The sequence below is a fragment of the Chamaea fasciata genome, unplaced genomic scaffold (assembly GCF_029207755.1).
Source record: "Chamaea fasciata isolate MVZ Bird 193981 ecotype frontalis unplaced genomic scaffold, bChaFas1.0.hap1 SCAF_20, whole genome shotgun sequence".
NCBI classification, from domain to species: Eukaryota; Metazoa; Chordata; class Aves; order Passeriformes; family Sylviidae; genus Chamaea; species Chamaea fasciata.
Window position 1 is genome coordinate 736,635 of NW_027094105.1, and position 18,168 is coordinate 754,802.

Here is an 18,168-nt window from a genome sequence, read left to right on the forward strand (position 1 = left end):
AACTGTTCAGACAAAACGCACAGTTTCACCATACAGTTTTTCTTTTCTTTCAAAAATTCAGCCCGGCTACCCTTACTTTCTTTAGGTACCAGCTCCATGCATTTTTTCAGTGATGAAGAGAATTAGGTTTTGTTCCCATAAACCAACGCAGTGTGGAGGGAAGGGTGAGGAGCGAGTCACCACATTCCCAGAAGGAGGACAACAATCAGTGCCGTGGAATGAGCTCTTCCTCACATCACACTGTCCTGCCAACCTCCTCAGGCCAGGAACAGGAGTATCTGCCACAGCTAGTTAATGTGCCAGTTAATGTGCTTACACTGAGTTAATGGCACTTTAATGGAAATGGAAATTCACTTTAAAAACATCTAAAACAGCACTCCAGAAAACTAACCATTTCTTCTTTCCAACTTATCAATCCTGCAAAGGAGAAGAAAACTGATATTGTCCAGGATAAAAGGGGAAACTTCTTAATTATGTAAGAGACTGAGACTGCCAGGAACAGCAGCAGCCCCAGAGGACTCAAGCACAGGATGGGAAAGAATCATCGGATCCAGAGTACTATCACAGAGCTAAAACGATATCTATTTTTTTTTTGCCTCCAGACATCTCTGGAAATCCCCAAGTTCTAAACCTAACAACCTTTAACTGTGCAACCTAAGTAGTTTTATACGAAAAAAACCACCTGGTAATTCTAAAAAAATGTACATAATTTGAAGCCATCCAACTTTCTTTTGAGAACAGTAAGAATAGTTTGATTCTTGTATTAAAGACATTCCCACCTTTTCTTCTGCCAGTGCCTCACTTGAGCACATTTCAGCAGCACCACAGATGCTGAACGGGGGCAGGACCTCTCCTGTTCCAAGGTCAGTGTGCATGATGGTCTGAGCCAGCCAGACCCTGGACAGAGCCAGAAGTGCCGGGCAGTGGAGGAGTCACCAGCCTTGCAAGTGCCCAAAAAAGGTGAAGATGTGGCACCTGGGGACATGGTGACACGTTTACTCAGGTAAACAAAGTGGAGGAGACCCATCTGTCCAGGCTGAATCAAGCTCTCCAGAGGCAGAGGGAAATTGCTGCTTTGCTTATGTTGAATAAAACAATGGTGAAACCCCTAAGTTGAAAGAATTTCTCCTTCCTCTGGCTAATTACATCTCAGACTGGTAGAATAAAACTCCATCTCTGGTTGAATCCCAGACTAGTTTGTTGGAAGTTTGTTAAAGATCATCTCATTCTAACTCCCCTGCCATGGGCAGGGACACCTTCCACTAGACCAGCACTGGCACTCAGCATTTTCAGAACCTTCATACAATTTGTTCTTCATCCATATTTCTGCTGCAGCTTTTGAAAATCCCCCCTTGAGTTGCCAGGAAAAGTTCCAATCACTCCCAAATCCTAAATCTCTATCCACACACAAAGCTGTCCAGGTCACCCTTCAGTGACTGCAGAACAGTCAGGTGCTTTTTCCAAAGCCGGCTGGCTCAAGCCAGTTGTCTCCAGGGCACACTGCAGACGTTACACACAGGCTCAGGCAGAACCTTGCCCAGCTCCTCACACCACACCCCCACTGACTACAGAGCTGCCTCTGAGCCCTTCCAATGCTCCTAGCATCGAATCCATGGCCAAATAAAAGATCTCACTGCTACTAAAGACAAAAGTAGTGATGACTGTTCCCTTCCAAAATTCATAGCTCCATCTCCTAGATAAAATTAAAAACCTTATTTTTGAGAGGTCCTGCACGTTAAAGTCATAGCTCTGGGGAGGCTAAGTGGAAAAGCCAGGCTACCTGTCAGTTCAGCACCAATGTGTTTGAAGGGATTTCGTGGTTTCCATGGTGATGGGGAGGGTAAGGGGCTGCCTGGTTCCAGCTCTGACTGACGCACATCTCAAACAATCGCTCTCTTCCTGTTCGTATGGCACAAGAAAAACAGGATGCCGAGAGGTGTTTATCTGAGAGAGCGAGATAAGCAAGCGCACTGTGAGTTCTTAAAGTATAGGAGTTCACCAACGAGATGTTATAGACTTTCTGGGGGGAAAAAAAATCCTATTGCTGCCATGCTGAACATGATTAAATTATGCACGGAAAGGTCCTTTCCCTTGGAAGCCTCAGGAAATCGTGCAGAGCTGGTATATGAGCCCTGAATACCAATGGAAGGTCTCTTTAGTGTGTGGTACCGAGTTACAGGGCTGAATGAAAGCAGAGAACCAGCTCAGTGTGTGATATCTGCCAACCCAAGCCCTGCCCGGGGCCCACTGGGAGGGTGGGCTACAGAGAGTGGAGGGCAGCCACAGCCCTGCGGCTGCACAGAGAGCTCAGGCTGCTCTAAAGGGCTCTGTGCCCACAAGCACCAGTTCACAGGCACTTCTCCGGCCTCCCACCCAACCTGAGGCACTTTGCAGCATTTTAAATGTGCCTCAGTGCCTGAGAGGGAATCTGCCCACTTCTTATTCCAACTCCATCAGTGACAAAACCTGCAAACCACACAATCAATAACTACCTGCTCTCTAATCACCACGAGCTGGTACAGCCCATCTGCACTCTGGGGTTTAGAGCTGAAAATCTCATGTCCAAAAAACAGAGAAGCATTGTCCGGGGGTGGTTCTGGAGCAGGGGAAGGCACCTTCACAGCCCTGTCACATGTGGGCACAGGCAATACCCCTGTCCAGAGGCTGGGCAAAGCCATGGATGCAAAACAGGGCCTGGCAGAATGTATTGGATCTGACCTGGGGTCACAGTGGCTTCAATGCATCTCTCCTGTTCATCTACAGAATCACAGAATCTCCTGAGCTGGAAGTGACTCACAAGGACCATGCAGTCCAACACCGGAATTTCCAGCTGTACCAGTCCCATCTATGTGGCTACCAAAACTATCCCATCATAGCCAGGAATTGTTACAGCTCAGTTCTCTAAGAACAGGCCTGGTTCCCAGAACCCTGTAAGAAAACAACAGCTGAGCTTTGCCATCTGTGTCATCCACACTGAATGGCACAGGGTAGGACAGATCTCTATGAGAAAGTGGATTTCTCCTTCATGCAAATTTTGTTCTCCCAGTCATTGCACAGATTTAAGACAGTATCAAAGGAACAAAATGGGAACCCAATCATTGTCCCTGACTTGGCTGGCTTACAGACAACTCCCAGCCTTTAATTCTAGGAAATGAGTGACCACGGAACCTCCTGACAGCCAAGGGCCCCCATTTTTCCATTTGACTTGCTGATTGTCTTGGAAGTAGCCAGGTTAAGGCTGGCCCATTCAGCCTGCAGCAGAATGTGGGGTAGATGGAAAGAGGGAAAGACAGACAGAGAGACACTGCAAAGACTGAGACAAAGCCTGGTGGTGGGATGAAAGAGCACAGAATGAAGGCAGGGCCCAGCCAAGCCAAACAAAGTTTTCCTTGAGTGATTACATCTGCCGTAGAGTCCCCAGCTTGCACTCTCCTTGCTGAGAAATTCTTTTAATTGTGTCTAGGACATTTTAAAAATCCCAAGAAAAGCTCCTCTGTAATCATTGGAGCTCTGAACTGTGTGAACTTTTGTCATGCTGAATTGCCAATAGCTCGTTGCAAACCTCTGCCACCGAAGCAGGGCTTTGCTGAGGGAGAACCCTGGGGAGGGAAAACTGGTAATAAATCTCCATTTCTTTTTTCCCAAGGAAAAACAAACAATTTAGACAAATTCTTCTCCCTCCCAATGTCTGTATAGCTCGGTGCAAAGTGCATCCAGCACAAAATGAAAAGAGATCTGTTCTCAGATTAGCCAAAATTAAGTGAGGTTAAATGAGCGATCTGTAGAGCCAAAGCCTACAGCTCTGTGAAATGGGCACTTCCCAGGGGGGCAGCAGGGACAGTGGACCTTCCACAGCCACCAGAGCCACTCAGTGATGGGTGAGGGAGGAGGGGAACAGTGGGGCACGAGTGTATGGCCAGCACCGGCACCACACAGCACCACAAGGTGCCACGGGCAAGTCCTTGCAGGTATGAAAATCAACACTTGTGAGCCAGAAAGACAGAGAAATGTGAAGTAATCTTCCAGGGCCAAGATCTTGCCCTGGCCAGACACACTTCAGATGTTACCTGAATACCACTGCCCTGGGCTTCACATCATGGGTCCAAATCCCTTGGCTGTGGCAAACCTCCCTCATCTTCAGGCCTGTTTTGACAGCATTAATTTCACTCCACCCCTCCCTGTGATAACCAGAAATGCCAGAGAGTTGACAGACTCCAAGCACCTCATTTCTCTCCTTCAGAACCCACACATCTGCCTGCATGCTTGGGGAATTGGGTATTTTTGTTTGCCACATGTGAGGGTCAGTCACTGGAGGCCACTAGAAAGGCAAGGCTCAATGTCAAAGACCAAATCAAACATAACAAGGCGGGTGAGCTGCCTCTGTAGCCACAGTCACACAGCCCAGCATGCCACAGGGTGGGGTACCCTGGTACGGAGGGAACACCAACACGTCTGTGCCCCTGAAACAGCCACCCAAAGGTGGGCTTGGTGTGTGCACATTTCCTCAAGCATTTTCAATTAATACCTGGCTGTATTTCACCACTTGGCTGATGCCAAAACATTCTACTTAGGACATGAGCTGCTCAAAAGCAAAGTGACTTGTTCTCATTAGAATCATGGAATACCCTAAACTGGAAGGGACCCACAGGGATCATCCAGTCCAACCCCTGTCCCTGCACAGACCCCCAACAATCCCAGCCTGGGCATCCCTGGCAGCGCTGTCCAAAGGCTCCTGGAGCTCTGGCAGCCTCGGGGCCGTGCCCATTCCCTGGGGAGCCTGGGCAGTGCCCAGCACCCTCTGGGGGAAGAACCTTTCCCTGCTCTGCAGCCTGAGCCTGCCCTGGCCCAGCTCCAGCCCTTCCCTGGCTCCTGTCCCTGTCCCAGAGCAGAGACTGAAGCTGCCTCTCTGCTTCACCTCCATAGAAAATGAACTTGGCCAAAACATGGATCTGCTCTTGCTGGGCCAGGGAATTGAAGCAACTCAAAGAAGGCTCCAAGGTACCAGCACGGGAGCAAAGAGGTGACTCATATGCCAGGACTGGGTGGAAGGGCATGAGAGAGAAGGGCAGAAGCAAGCTTTCTCTTGCAGCAGTGATTCAGCTGTTTGATCAGTGAGCATTTCCACTTGCTCCATTCTGCCAGAACACACCTTTCCTTATCACACAGAATTCACAGTACTGACTGCACATCAGGTAATGACACCTATCCTTCAGTGACCTGACAGGTGCTGAGGTTTTATGTGCTCTGCCATGCAGAAGACAAGACTGCAGCTGAAGGCAAACTCACACATCAGCCCCAGGATAGGATTTCTCAACTTGCTGCTCATGGGGGGCCACGAGCTGATCATGCCATGTGGAAACACCAGCTCAGTGTTTGTTGAACAACACTTCAACATGGCTGAGGGAAACCTCAATGGAGTGAAACACCACACGTGGCTGAGGGAAGGGGGACAGTCACACCAGGTGGCAGCTCAGAGACACAGAGCCTGATCAGGACCCATGAGCAAAGGTACTGGTGTCTCTCTAGCCCCCAGGCACAGGGAACAAACAGTTTGAGGGTCATTTGAGAACATCCACTGCATTAATCCCAGTCCTCAAAACTATGGAAGGTTCCCTGAAAACCTCTGGTTTGCTGGGGAGGAGGTTGGGATTTTGTTTTGTGCTTATTTGCCTCTTGTTTTTGTCCTGGTAGATAACATTCATGTCCAGTAACTGTTGACCAAAGTGGAAAAGGAGGATTTAACAATGAAGTGCAAGAGTCCATAACAAGTAATGGCAACCCATGTGCTCTTATGAAACAATAACACACTAACATAAAATAAATCAGTGCCTTTTAATTTAACAATGTAAATTACTCTCCCACCTGCTGTGACTCTCCATAAGGAGAAAAAGCTGGTGGCATATTTACCAAGCTGTCTATCCCAGTCCCATTCTGCACTGGCCTCCTGCCCTGGGGTTAGACTGTAGGACTCTGTCATCTCTTGCACTCGTATGACCTAAGAAAGGGAATGTGGCCTTTTTCCCACAAGCCCAGAGTGAGAACATCATAAAAGCTGAACTTTAGCCCCCTTTTTGGGCAGGCAGCACAATAGCAAGGAGGATGCTGTTACTCCCCAGAGGCTCTGCTGCTGAAAAACATCACCAAGCTCAAGTAAAAGGTCAGTAGTTAGGATTGCATCTCTTGTTTTCTTCAGTTTTCCTCCTCCGTCAAAGGCAGTTCAACATTCTTTGCACAGCCCCCCCTCCCTCCTTCTGAGAAATGCAGGAAGGAAGTGCTTGCAAAATAGTTTAATTTAAAAGAAGGCACAATCACACACAGCAAACCCTGCTGCAGCCTCTGAGCAGGACGTGTCCACTGCTCCCAGTTCCCACTGCAGCACAAACGAGTCCCCGCCGTGGCAGAGCTGTCCCTCCCTCCCCACACACATGGGCAGGGTTGTGCTCCCAACACCTGCGCTGGAGAGCTGTGGCTATGTGCTGCTGGCAGCCCCTGCACCCCCAGAGCACACTGCACATCTGCCCAGGGAGCCAGGGCTGTGCAGCAGGACGAGAAGGATGCAGGGAGCCCTGCAGCCTCCAAGGGCACTGCATGGCACGATGCACCGAGGGGCACAACTGCGGTCCTGGACTGCAGGACAGTGTCACCTCCTGCTTCTCTCATAACTGGTACTTGTTTGATTTCACAGGATGTTCTTCCACCCAGGCTTGTTACCTGAACCTTTCTAGGGTTTGGGAAGGTATTTGGGACAGTTGGATTTAACTTGACCCTTTTCTTCACGAGATTTATGTGAAAGAACCAGAGTGGGTGGAAGCAGCTGTTATACTCCATGCCTTTTTGCAAAGAGGAATGTAGAGACCAGCAGGCAATTCCTGGAAAACTCCATTATCCATCAGTTTCTGCTGTATGACCACATATCCAACCCAAACATCATTCTTCCCAGGCACACGGTGTTTTTGTATCCCTGGGCAAACAGCACTTACTATCACAAGCCTGTTTCTTTGTCATTTCCAATACTCTGGCGGTCCCAAGGACTTCCCTTGAGCCATAAACCACACCAGCCCCATGTCAGGACAGGCTGGCAGTCCCTGCCTGCTCTCCCTTCTTTGAGAATTTCCAGTCCTCCCAGCCCAGTGTCCTGACACAAACCCCTTGGTGCCCGCAGCCTCTCCCAGCGCCTGTAGTGGATCCAGTCCTGTTCCAGTGTCCCACATTTCCCTCATTGTTCATGGGTTCATCTCCAGCTGGCATTCTTGGACTTCATGGGACACTGCCAACAAACCACCATCCTGCCTCTTCTTTAACCCGTTGCTATCACAGTGCATCATTAGATTATTGAAATAATGAGATCAGTGCATGAAGGACCTGAGCAGAATCACACCCATGACTGCTCGAGTGGTGCCTCCTTCCAAACAGGATGCCCAGGATAAGCAAACACACAATCAATTATTTTCTAGAAGGAAATTTAAAACCGCTGCACGCTGTTAACGTGAGCACTTTCCCGTGTAGTCACACAGCTTCACAAAGGGGAAGATGAACGCTTTCCCAAACAGGGAAATGAGAGTACCAAATGCTACCAGCAGACTGGGGACTGGGGGGCTGCAGCAGGACCTGAAACCAGGTTGCTGAGTTTGGCTTTTTTATTTTAAAGTTGACAGCTTCAACTTCCAGCATCCACACCCAGCACTGAGCAGGGGGAAACCTGCCGTTCTCTAGCTCTAGGCCAGATGGGTAAATTTTTTGAGTTAATGTTTTCATAACCATGCAGCCAGGGCTGCTGTTTATTATCCATCCCATTCCCAGTAAATTCTTACCTTCTTTAGTTTTTCACTTGCTGTTGCTTATGTGCATTTCTGATTGATTTAAAAATAAGTGTCAGCACTGCAGAAATACCTTCAGCTTTAAAATGAAGGTTCCATAATCCTACATTCTTTAAAGATCTTAAATAAAAAATTATTTCTGTCCTGCAGAGTGTTAAGGAGTTTACTGCCCGTCCCATGTGTGCTGCCAGCCCAGACAAAGGACAATAAAAATGTGAAACAGAGGAGAAGGAATGAAAGAACCCCAGAAAGACACATCTGGCTGAGAAGAGGAGGTGCTCCTGCAGGTAGGCAGCACAGAGCCTGACCACTCCTTCAGTAAAAAAAAAATTTCTAATATCTAATCTGAACCTCCCCTGTTGCAACTAAGGCCATTTTCATTCCCCTGGCACAGGGCAAAAGAGACCAAACCACCACCTCACTACAACCTCCCTCCAGGTACTTGTAGGGAGAAATTCCCAGTTCAAGGTTGGTGAGGATAATAAAACCATACTGAAAAATATAAACCCAATAGTTGGTTTAAGGAATTATTAGAAATGGGTTACAGAGCATATAGATCTGAAAATATGACCCAAATATTGTAATGCAGCATTTAAACAAAAGCAGCAATACAGGGAAAAAGATCCCAGTTCAGTTCTGAGCTGCTTCTTGGAGAGAATCCTGTTCATCAAAGGTGATCCAGTCAAAGCTGAGGCCCCCACCTGACTTGGTTCCTCCTTCTTTAAGGCATCACAGATGGCTTTGCCTCAGCACTGCCCTGAAGAGTTGACAGAAAGCTCTGCCTCCATCTCAGCACCCACAGTGACCCACACATCACCTGGGGTGTTCTGCACCCCAGAGCATCCCCAGCACGTCCTTGGCCCAGGCCCCACCACCTGCCAGCACAGCAGCTCCTCAGCAAACATCAGCCCTTTGCCTTCTTTCCTCCCTTTCTAATTTGCTGAGATGCTTCTTCGAAGGGGAACTTTGATTATTAAGATACTCGATAAAGGGAAGGGCAGCAAATGTGCAGTGCCTGCTGCCAGGCCCAGCCCCGCAGGAGGCTGGCTGCTGCTGGGCTCCAGGGCTGTGCTCCCAGGCTCTGCTCCCAGGCTCTGCTCCCGGTGTTTATCCCGGCTGGGTGTTTTCCCCTCCTGCTCCGCGATTGTTTGGCCAGGCTGGTGATGGATGGTGGAGAGGGCTGTGTCTGGAAATGTGCTCCCGAGCTGTCAGGAAGCTGAGGGGCCTTTGCCAGCACTTCCTTCCTGCCTACAAGGGGAGGACAGAATGGGAAAAACCTTGGCTGTCTCTCACCCTGAGAAAAGGTCTCCCCTTCCAGCTGGATTACAGTAACAATATTTTAGTCTTTCACAAGATTATAATATCCTTCCTCTCTAAGTATAGCTCCAGTAGCAGCTCAGAGAATTAAATGAACCAACAATGTAAAACTCAATAGGTGGTGCCGGTAGCTGAACAAATGGAGGTCCAGATTGGAAGATCCCTATCTTCAGCCAGGATATAAATCACCAGTGATCACACCTGTCTAACCCAGAACTGGACACCAAGAGCAACCAGGACTAAGCACTTCAGCAGGAGGTGTAAAATGTACAGAAGTGATACACTGAAAATGTGTCTCTCTGGACAGATTCATTCCTGTGCCTGTTTCAGAGAGTGGATCTAAACTCAAACCACAACATTTATTACCCTACCAAAAACAAGGCTGCAATGAGCAATCTATGAATATTCTGACCAGACATTTCTCACAAGCACCCAGGATGTGTTATAGAGACTTGAATGTCTTTTTCCCCAAACCCAGCCTCTAGGTCCTTCTGCGGATGATTCATGAATCTCCATGACATCCTGATGCGTCATCATCACCTGTTCACAGTAATAAAAGTACGTGCTGAGTATTACAGAATAGATAATCCATGCTACCTCAGGAATTTTTCTAAAATTTTCCATTTTTGAGCCCCAGATTCAAACCCATGGACAATGGTGAGGGCTTTAGTGTAGGTAGATGCTCAGAACCCCAAATTGCTCTACCCCAGCCATGTGGCCTGAGACAGCCAGAGCAGGGCACGTAGGTGGTGGCTCTGAGGACCCTTCTCCCTGCTGGCCCAACTAGAAGAGATGCCAGCAATCCCCTCATTTGTCTGGACAAGTTTGCCCAAGTGAGTCTGTAAAAAGGAGGAAGAAATTCTCAGGACTCTTGACAACAAAAGAAAACTCCCCAAACCTGTGAGCAGACAGCTCTCCTAACAGCCTCTATTTCTGCCAAAGGCCTCAGACAAAAAGACCTCACTCATGATCAAAGGGTGGGGAACAATGGAACTGTCAAAAAATAGCCCTCACGTCAGAGCTAAGAATGCCCCCTGACACTTCCAAAAAAGCCCAGGCTGAGCAGAGCCTGGGAGGCCACAGGCACAGCCCCTGGCATCCGCCTCTCCCAGCACAAACTGCCAGCAGCACTCAGTGAGGCTGAACTCCCAGAGCCAAAGATGGGCATGGAAGAAGAGAGCAAATTTATGGCAGGTCTGAGCCAGAAGTAACAAATTCCTGTCCATCCAATCTCTCCAGCAGGGACACCTGACAATGGTATGTGTACATCTTCCCTTACTGCAAAGGGTAACCAATTACCACAGCAATTAATGAGAAAACTAAGTTATGGCAAATAGCAGAATGACATGTCTAACACAGTAATAAAACCCCTGTGCTCTTCTGAACTGGTGAGAACTTATAAAAAAATCGCTAGAAAAATTTTCAACCTGGACTAGAATTCTAAGAATGCTGATATCCAGATGTGGACAGGAAACCACAAAGATCCAATAATCTTTATGGCATGCAATTTAGCATTGATTCACACGTTTTGCTTGATTTGTGACTCAGCATTCTCCTCCAATAGCAGAAAGAAAATAAATGGAAAGCAAATCATGCTGAATGAAAACTCACCCGTGGGCCGATCACTTGAGTAACTGTCCTGATTCATCCTCCCGAAGGCGGCACCAGATCAGGATGCTGAGGTTGGAGGTCCAAACTCAGAGATGCAGCCCAAGCCCTTGCTTCTGGAAAGAAAATGTAGAGTTACTGTCAAACTGCAGGAACTTCACCCTGTGTGAGAAAGGGAATATTCTGTGTGTGGTCTGTTGTCCTTGAATTTAGCAGAAGAGTGGAGAACCTCCATTCATGTGCAACTTGGTGAAGGAGCCATAGGACACGTGCCTGAAGATTAGAGAATGCAGAGGGAAACTGAATTGAGTCAACAAAAAAGCACTGGAAAGTGGCACCTGGCAGCCCATGGAAGGTAAAACAGTATGTGGTTAAAAACACAGCTAGGTTCCTGGAATAGGCGGCGTTCCAGATTTGAACAGCACCAACAGGAGTCCCTAATGCTCTTCACTTGAGTAGCCAAACAAAACTTCTGCACAGGGTGAAGAGTTGGACTCGATGATCCTGAGGTCCTTTCCAACTCAGCAGATTCTATGATTCTATGCAAACCCCAGACCTACCTACCTAACCCCAATCTGGACAAACAGGCCATGTGAAAGTGTGTTTCTGCCACAGCTACACAGCTCCTTCTCTTTGTTTGCTTGCCCTTCCACTGATCATCAGGTCTTGACTGTGGTAGAGTTGGGAACAGAACCCATGGCTCCCAAATCCCAGTCCAGTGCCTTAACCACCACATCCTTCCTGCTGAATCACACTGCAGGATTGTTTATCAGGAAGGAAATTCCCCCTTGAGAGCACTCACTCTGAGTGTGCTGGTGGAACACAAATGCTTAGAAAAACACAAACAGAGAGGCAATAAGAACAAGTGATTGAAGTCCCTGCACTGACTGGAGGCACAGCAGCACCTTGGTTTTCTTGTGGAGCTCTGGAAGCAAGGCCCCATGGAGCAGGACAGGACACAGAGCAAGCAGTGCATCCAGATGGCCTCCCAGGAAGAGCCTCCTGCTCTCCACAGATGATCTGTGACTCGAGAAGTCTCTCCCCCGCATTTAGCACAAGGTGTATGCTGCTCAGGGTTATTCAAAAGGTTTTTGGATTCCCAGCAGGCACTGGGAGGGTCACCTTTGGGAGCAAAGCTGCCAAGTGCAAGCAGCTGTGGAGGTGATCCAGAGGGTCAGAATTAATCTCAACATGCTGTGCAAGCAAGCAAAGGGCCCTCACTTTCTTTAAGGTGTTTAGCTAAAAAAAAAAAAAAAAAAAAAAAAGCAGGGTGTGTATGAGGGGAAGATACTAAAAATGGAACAAATATGTTTTTAGCCTAAACACACTTTACCTCACTGATCTCCTAGAACACAAAAAGGGCTGTAATTCATCTACAATCTGTTGAAAAACACAAACCCACTGAAATGACAGATTCATGGTCCAGGGCTCTGAAGAATTTGGCCCTGCTCAGCAGTTGGGCAATTGGAAGAATTTCCCCATTCACAAGCAGTGGCTTTCCAGGTTGTGTCCCATGGAACCCCAGCACAGTAACCAACAAACACAGGCTTGGGCAGATGACAGAGCTTGGACTGAATCTCAGGACACCTCATTTAAATGTCACTGTATGGGAATTCCAGCAGAACCTGAAGACTCCTGGGGGACAGGGAACCAAAGCTTCCCTCTCAGTGGCATCCTGGGGTCACACCCAGATCTAGAGCAGCTCTAACAAGCCCTGACATAGGGCTTCTACTACAGTAGAAGTTTATGGCCAGAAGACACTTCGAAGCACTTCAATTCCTTCGAACAGTAAAAAATGTCACAGTTTCTCCTCAGGGCTTGTTTTGACCTTGACATGATTCAAAATCCCTCAAGATTCACTTTTTGACATCATATGAGAATTATTCAGGAATTAACATGAAATGTAATTCCATTGTTCTCCACTCAAAAGGCTATTCTCTCATTCTTTGCCTCCTATTTTTGGGGTCAGGATCCAGTTTGTAGCTTTTTCCATTAGGTCTAAATCAAGTATGTCCAGAGGAAGAAGATAACTGCATGTGCTCAGTCCAGCAGGATGCTGTGATCAGTGTGCAGAGGTGGGTGATGGCTCACAAGAAGGCAACTGCTTGTACGGGTGTCTCCTGCTCTGTTCAAAGAATTCCCTGTATGGAAACCCAGTATGGAGCAGCCAAAGGAAAAGGCTTCTGCACAGAGCTGCCAAACTGCTTCTCCAAGGACTGCTGGCTTTTCTCCAGAGCAGGCGTGGTCACTGTTGAGCTCTTGATTTGGCACTGGTGCCATGCAGAACTGTTTCACTTTATACTCCAGTCAAATGAGCAAAGGGTGCACACAGTCAGCCTGACTAACACAGTGCTGAGGCAGGAGGCCTGGATGGATGGATGGATGGATGGATGGATGGATGATGGATGATGGATGGATGGATGGAGGATGGATGGATGGATGGATGGATGGAGGATGGATGGATGGATGGATGGATGGAGGATGGATGGATGGATGGATGGATGGATGGAGGATGGATGGATGGATGGATGAATGGACGGAGAATGGATGAATGGAGGGATGGATGGATGGATGGATGATGGATGGATGGATGGATAATGGATGGATTGATGGATGGATGGAGGATGGATGGATGGATGAATGGATGGATGATGGATGGATGGATGAATGGAGGGATGGAGGATGGATGGATGGATGGATGGATGGATGGAGGATGGATGGATGGAGAGATGGACGGATGATGGATGGAGGGAGCATGTATAGATGGATGGATGGATGGATGGATGGATGGATGGATGGATGGATGGACAGTATCTGACACCTGCCCTGCCTACAGCTCAGACCTGCCCCAGAGGCAAAGTAACCCTCAGGTATATGGGGACAGTGTGAACAGAGCTCCCATTCTGCTTCCTCAGTAACATCTGAGGCCACAGCCACCGCCAGACAGGGAACTGGGGGCCACTGGTTTCCTTCTGAGTGATTTCAGTTCAAGCAGAGCCATTACTGGGCTAGAATGAACAAGGTGCTCCTGACCCATTCTGGGGAAAGCAGGAAGTCTCCCTCCTGACAATCTGTTAACTCTCCATGGGATCAGCTCTGGGTTGGTATCTCAAGCTCTGCCTGAGCTGTGGCTTCTCTTAATGCTCAGAAATGTGCTGAAGCGACTGTATAAAAAATCTTATCTCTCAGAAAATGTCCCCAAAACAAAAAAAGGGGGTTTCTATTCCACCTGGGTATGGAAAAGATTTGAAAATGTGAAGTGAGAGTAACTTAAATCTTTAGAAACAAGAAAACAAACACTACAAAGCAGTGCTTATTTGTAGGCCTCTCCATATTTGGATTTTGAAGCCTCTTTCACATTTTTACAATCTTCTTTTTATTGCTTTGGTGTTACAGGACAAACAGGCACACACACAGCAAACGATATCACAGAATCACAGAATCCCCGAGCTGGAAGGGACCCACAGGGATCATCCAGTCCAACCCCAGTCCCTGCACAGACCCCCAACAATCCCACCCTGGGCATCCCTGGCAGCGCTGTCCAAAGGCTCCTGGAGCTCTGGCAGCCTCGGGGCCGTGCCCATTCCCTGGGGAGCCTGGGCAGTGCCCAGCACCCTCTGGGGGAAGAACCTTTCCCTCATCTCCAGCATGAGCCTGCCCTGGCCCAGCTCCAGTCATTTCCTGGATCCTGTTCCTGTCACAGAGAGCAGAGATTGGAGCTGCCATTCGGGAGGAAGCTGCATATTCCTCTGATGTCTCCAGTGCCATGGACCCCTCCCCAGAAAAAACATGAGTTAGGAGATGGGTGAAGGAGCTGTAGTCCTAGGAGTGCCTGCAAAAGCATCCTCTGAAGACCATGGTTGGATTTTCATTGGCTTTTACAGACTTTGGATTCTGTATTCAAACCCAGTTTAGCTTCAATTTAGCTCCCATCAGCTACAAACCCAGTACTTCATTCTTCACAATGCCCCAGGTAAGCTACACCACTAAAAATCTCTGCTTAAATTCTGACATCTCAGGCTGCAGTATGTCACAAATGATCTGCCTCCTGAGCTCTTTCACAAGCTGTGTCTGTAGCATATGTTCTTTCAAAGTGGGCAGAAGTGATGAAGAGGCTCAGTCACTCTGCACCTCAAGTTGAAATGCAAATCGCAGTTCCACCTATTTTTACAGACTTCCCTTCATCACATAAATCTTTAACTACTCAGAAATAGAAACTTCACTTTGCTGAGATATGGATATAGGAAAAAAAAAACCCTGACACAAGCAAAAAAATAAAAAAGAAAATTCAAACTGGGCAGCGTTCAGCCAGTGCCTGCCATGACTCCAGGCCTGTGTGAAGAACCCCAGGCTACCTCCCCTCCCCTCCAGAGCCCTGAAAGCAGCAGGGTTCCACCAGCTCCCATCTGGACAGAGCTGCTCAGCACCACCAGGACCACTGGCACAGCAGAAGCAAAGGGGCCAGGACCCAATCCTGTCTCCTGTATCAAGTCATTTGATTTGAGCTTATTTTAACGACATCACTTCACTTGAATGGAATTTTTATTAAATGATTTTTTACTTTTGATAATTTATGAGAGTAATTTAATAATTTCCCACCATTCGTGCCATAATAAGATTCATTGGAAGCGCTGAGGACTCAAAGCAGAACACTCATGGTAGAAGCCAGCAGAGCCATGCTGCTCCAGAGAACACCCTCTGCCTCATCAGCTCGGACATTAAAACTGGAAAGCAGCTGACAAAACACCAACAGATGTCTGCCAAAGTCTGTTAGATTTTCGATTCTGTCCCCTCAGCACAGTGAAGCCCGCCAGCTTGACAGGAATGTATTTTTCATGGAAGTTCCTGTCCAAGTTCCTAACATCAATAAGCAAATTGTTGTGACCCCAAGGCCTAAGTACAACCTGAACCCCTGGAGGAAGCCCTGGATACCAGAGAATGTATCTCCCTGCACGCCTGCAGAGTTCCACGACCCAGCTCTCCCTGCTCATTTCACTCCTCTTACCCATCAATCACCTCCTGCCACTGGGGAAGGAGACCCTGGACACAACCGGCACCCCCGGAGCGGCTCCGGGCAGCGCTGCCCGGGATCTGGTCGTGCCGCAGCCGCGGAGGCTCGGCGGGCTCGGCCTCAGGTGCGCTCCCCGGCGCGCTCCCCGGCGCGCTCCCCGGCGCGCTCCCCGATGCGCTCCCCGGCGCGTTCCCCGGCGCGCTCCCCGGCGCGTTCCCCGGCGCGTTCCCCGATGCGCTCCCCGGCGCGTTCCCCGGCGCGTTCCCCGGCGCGCTCCCCGATGCGCTCCCCGGCGCGTTCCCCGGCGCGCTCCCCGGCGCGTTCCCCGGCGCGTTCCCCGGCGCGCTCCCCGGCGCGCTCCCCGGCGCGTTCCCCGATGCGCTCCCCGGCGCGCTCCCCGGCGCGTTCCCCGGCGCGTTCCCCGATGCGCTCCCCGGCGCGTTCCCCGGCGCGTTCCCCGGCGCGTTCCCCGGCGCGCTCCCCGATGCGCTCCCCGGCGCGCTCCCCGGCGCGTTCCCCGGCGCGCTCCCCGATGCGTTCCCCGGCGCGTTCCCCGGCGCGCTCCCCGATGCGCTCCCCGGCGCGTTCCCCGGCGCGCTCCCCGGCGCGCTCCCCGGCGCGCTCCCCGGCGCGCTCCCCGGCGCGCTCCCCGGCGCGCTCCCCGCGCGGGGCGCGGAGCAGCCGCGGGGCTCTGGCACCCTCTGCTGACAAACCCGCGCGGGGCCGGGCTCCCTTCGCTGCATCACTAGCCCGGAGCTCAACGTGTTCAATCTGTTCGCTCAGCTATTTCTGTAAAATCGCACTGCTCACAGCAGGCCCTTCCTCGCCGGCTTTGCTCTGGGAACGGCGCACAGGCCGCACAGGCGCATGCCTTACTCTCCTGTCTCCGGGGTCACCTAAACCCCCCGGGTTACCTAAAACCCCTGGGATTTATCGTCCTTTCCACCTCCCAGCACTACCCAGCTCCCTGCAGGCAGCATCGATCCTCTCTCCCTTGTTTCTGAAAGGCTTGTCCCTCAGCCACCTGAGGGAATCATCCCTGGGAGGGAACTGTCCGAACCCTTCCAGTCGCACCCTCCCGATGCAAGTGTCCCTCAGCAGTCTGCACGCCCCCCGTGTCACACAGCCGCTGTCACCTCTCCCTCTCCCTGAGCACGGCACAGGAGCCGTGGCAGAGAAAGGCGCAGCTGTGCCTGGCAGGGGGGCTCTGTGCCACCCCCTCCACCAGGGCAACCTGGCACCGAGAAAGTACGGGGAGGCGACCACACACACCTTGGTCATGAGTCTGACGTGTCCGAGCCCGTGTGTCACACAGAGACACCCCAAGTTGCTGACTGTGACCACTGACACCAACCCTGCTGAACCAAGGCGCAGCGTCCTGACCCTGCTGGGTCGCACGGCAAGGTTCCCGGGGAATAAGGAACACCAAGAACAGAAAATTCTGTGTACAGGCAACAGTGAAACAGAAACCTGAGAGTGGTAATTTCAGAGGTTGATTTTCAGTCTTGTTATTGTCTGCATTTTTCTGATTCTTGATTCTTCTGTAGTGGTGTGAAGGGAAGGGTGTGAGGAGGTGACAGCACACCCCGGGTAAGGCACAGAGAGCCCACGGGCTGAACAGACTGGCACTTTCTAGTGTTATTTTAAACTCATGCAGGCTGTACTTAACCTGCCAAAGCGTCTGCACTTCAGGAGAAAGAATATCAAAGGATCATTTCACCGTCAAACCAGCACCTTAAACAAACCCCCCCCCAAAACAAGGAACAACTTTGGAAATAGGCAATGCAGGACTTCTGCCAGAATCAAAGTGTAAACAAAAATTCTCAGCAAACAGAAAAATAGCTCAGTTGAAGACACTTTATGAATTTCATTCCAATTTTTGGCTACTATTGAATACCACTATAACATAGAAATATCTGGAAAACTTTAAAATGTCAGGGGACTAAATAATCAGGGTGATTGTAACAGTAACATGTAAATCCTTCTTAGGAGGAGATCCAGCAGAGTTACTTTAAACGCTGACAAGTCATTCTCTCTTGAGCTCTCTCACATTAGAAGAGCTTACTTGGCTTGCTTTTTTCCCATCCCAGAACAGCTTGTTAACACTGCGAGCACAGCTCCACTGGGTACTCAATGTAGGACTTCAACACTTCCCAAACAGAGCCAGGGCTGTGTCAGTATGAGTTCTTCAGACACTTTGACTGCTTCCCAGCTCTTGGATTTCAAGTTTAGGCAGCAGTGTTAAACCAGTATTACCAACATCCAACCAGTGGTCTCTGATGGAGTGTTTGAACTTTCCCTCCTGGATAGCTGAGGAAGCTTTATTATCTCTCCTAAGCATATTCACTTCTTTTTTTTTTTTTTTTTTTTAAAAGCATAAAGCATCCTCCAGAGTCTGACACTTCTAAAAGGCTT

The 18,168-nt window shown here is 49.5% G+C and overlaps 1 protein-coding gene across 5 annotated transcripts in view; it reads right to left on the reverse strand.

The window, feature by feature from the left end:
• EXD3 (exonuclease 3'-5' domain containing 3) overlaps positions 1–18,168 on the reverse strand; it is a 260,922-nt gene that overhangs the window by 189,962 nt on the left and 52,792 nt on the right. For all 5 annotated transcript variants that reach the window (XM_066201028.1, XM_066201025.1, XM_066201026.1 and 2 more), the window contains one exon: positions 10,746–10,858. In XM_066201028.1, the coding sequence (XP_066057125.1) occupies positions 10,746–10,782 (37 nt within the window). In that variant the 5' untranslated portion in view covers positions 10,783–10,858. The remainder of the gene's footprint in view (positions 1–10,745; positions 10,859–18,168) is intronic.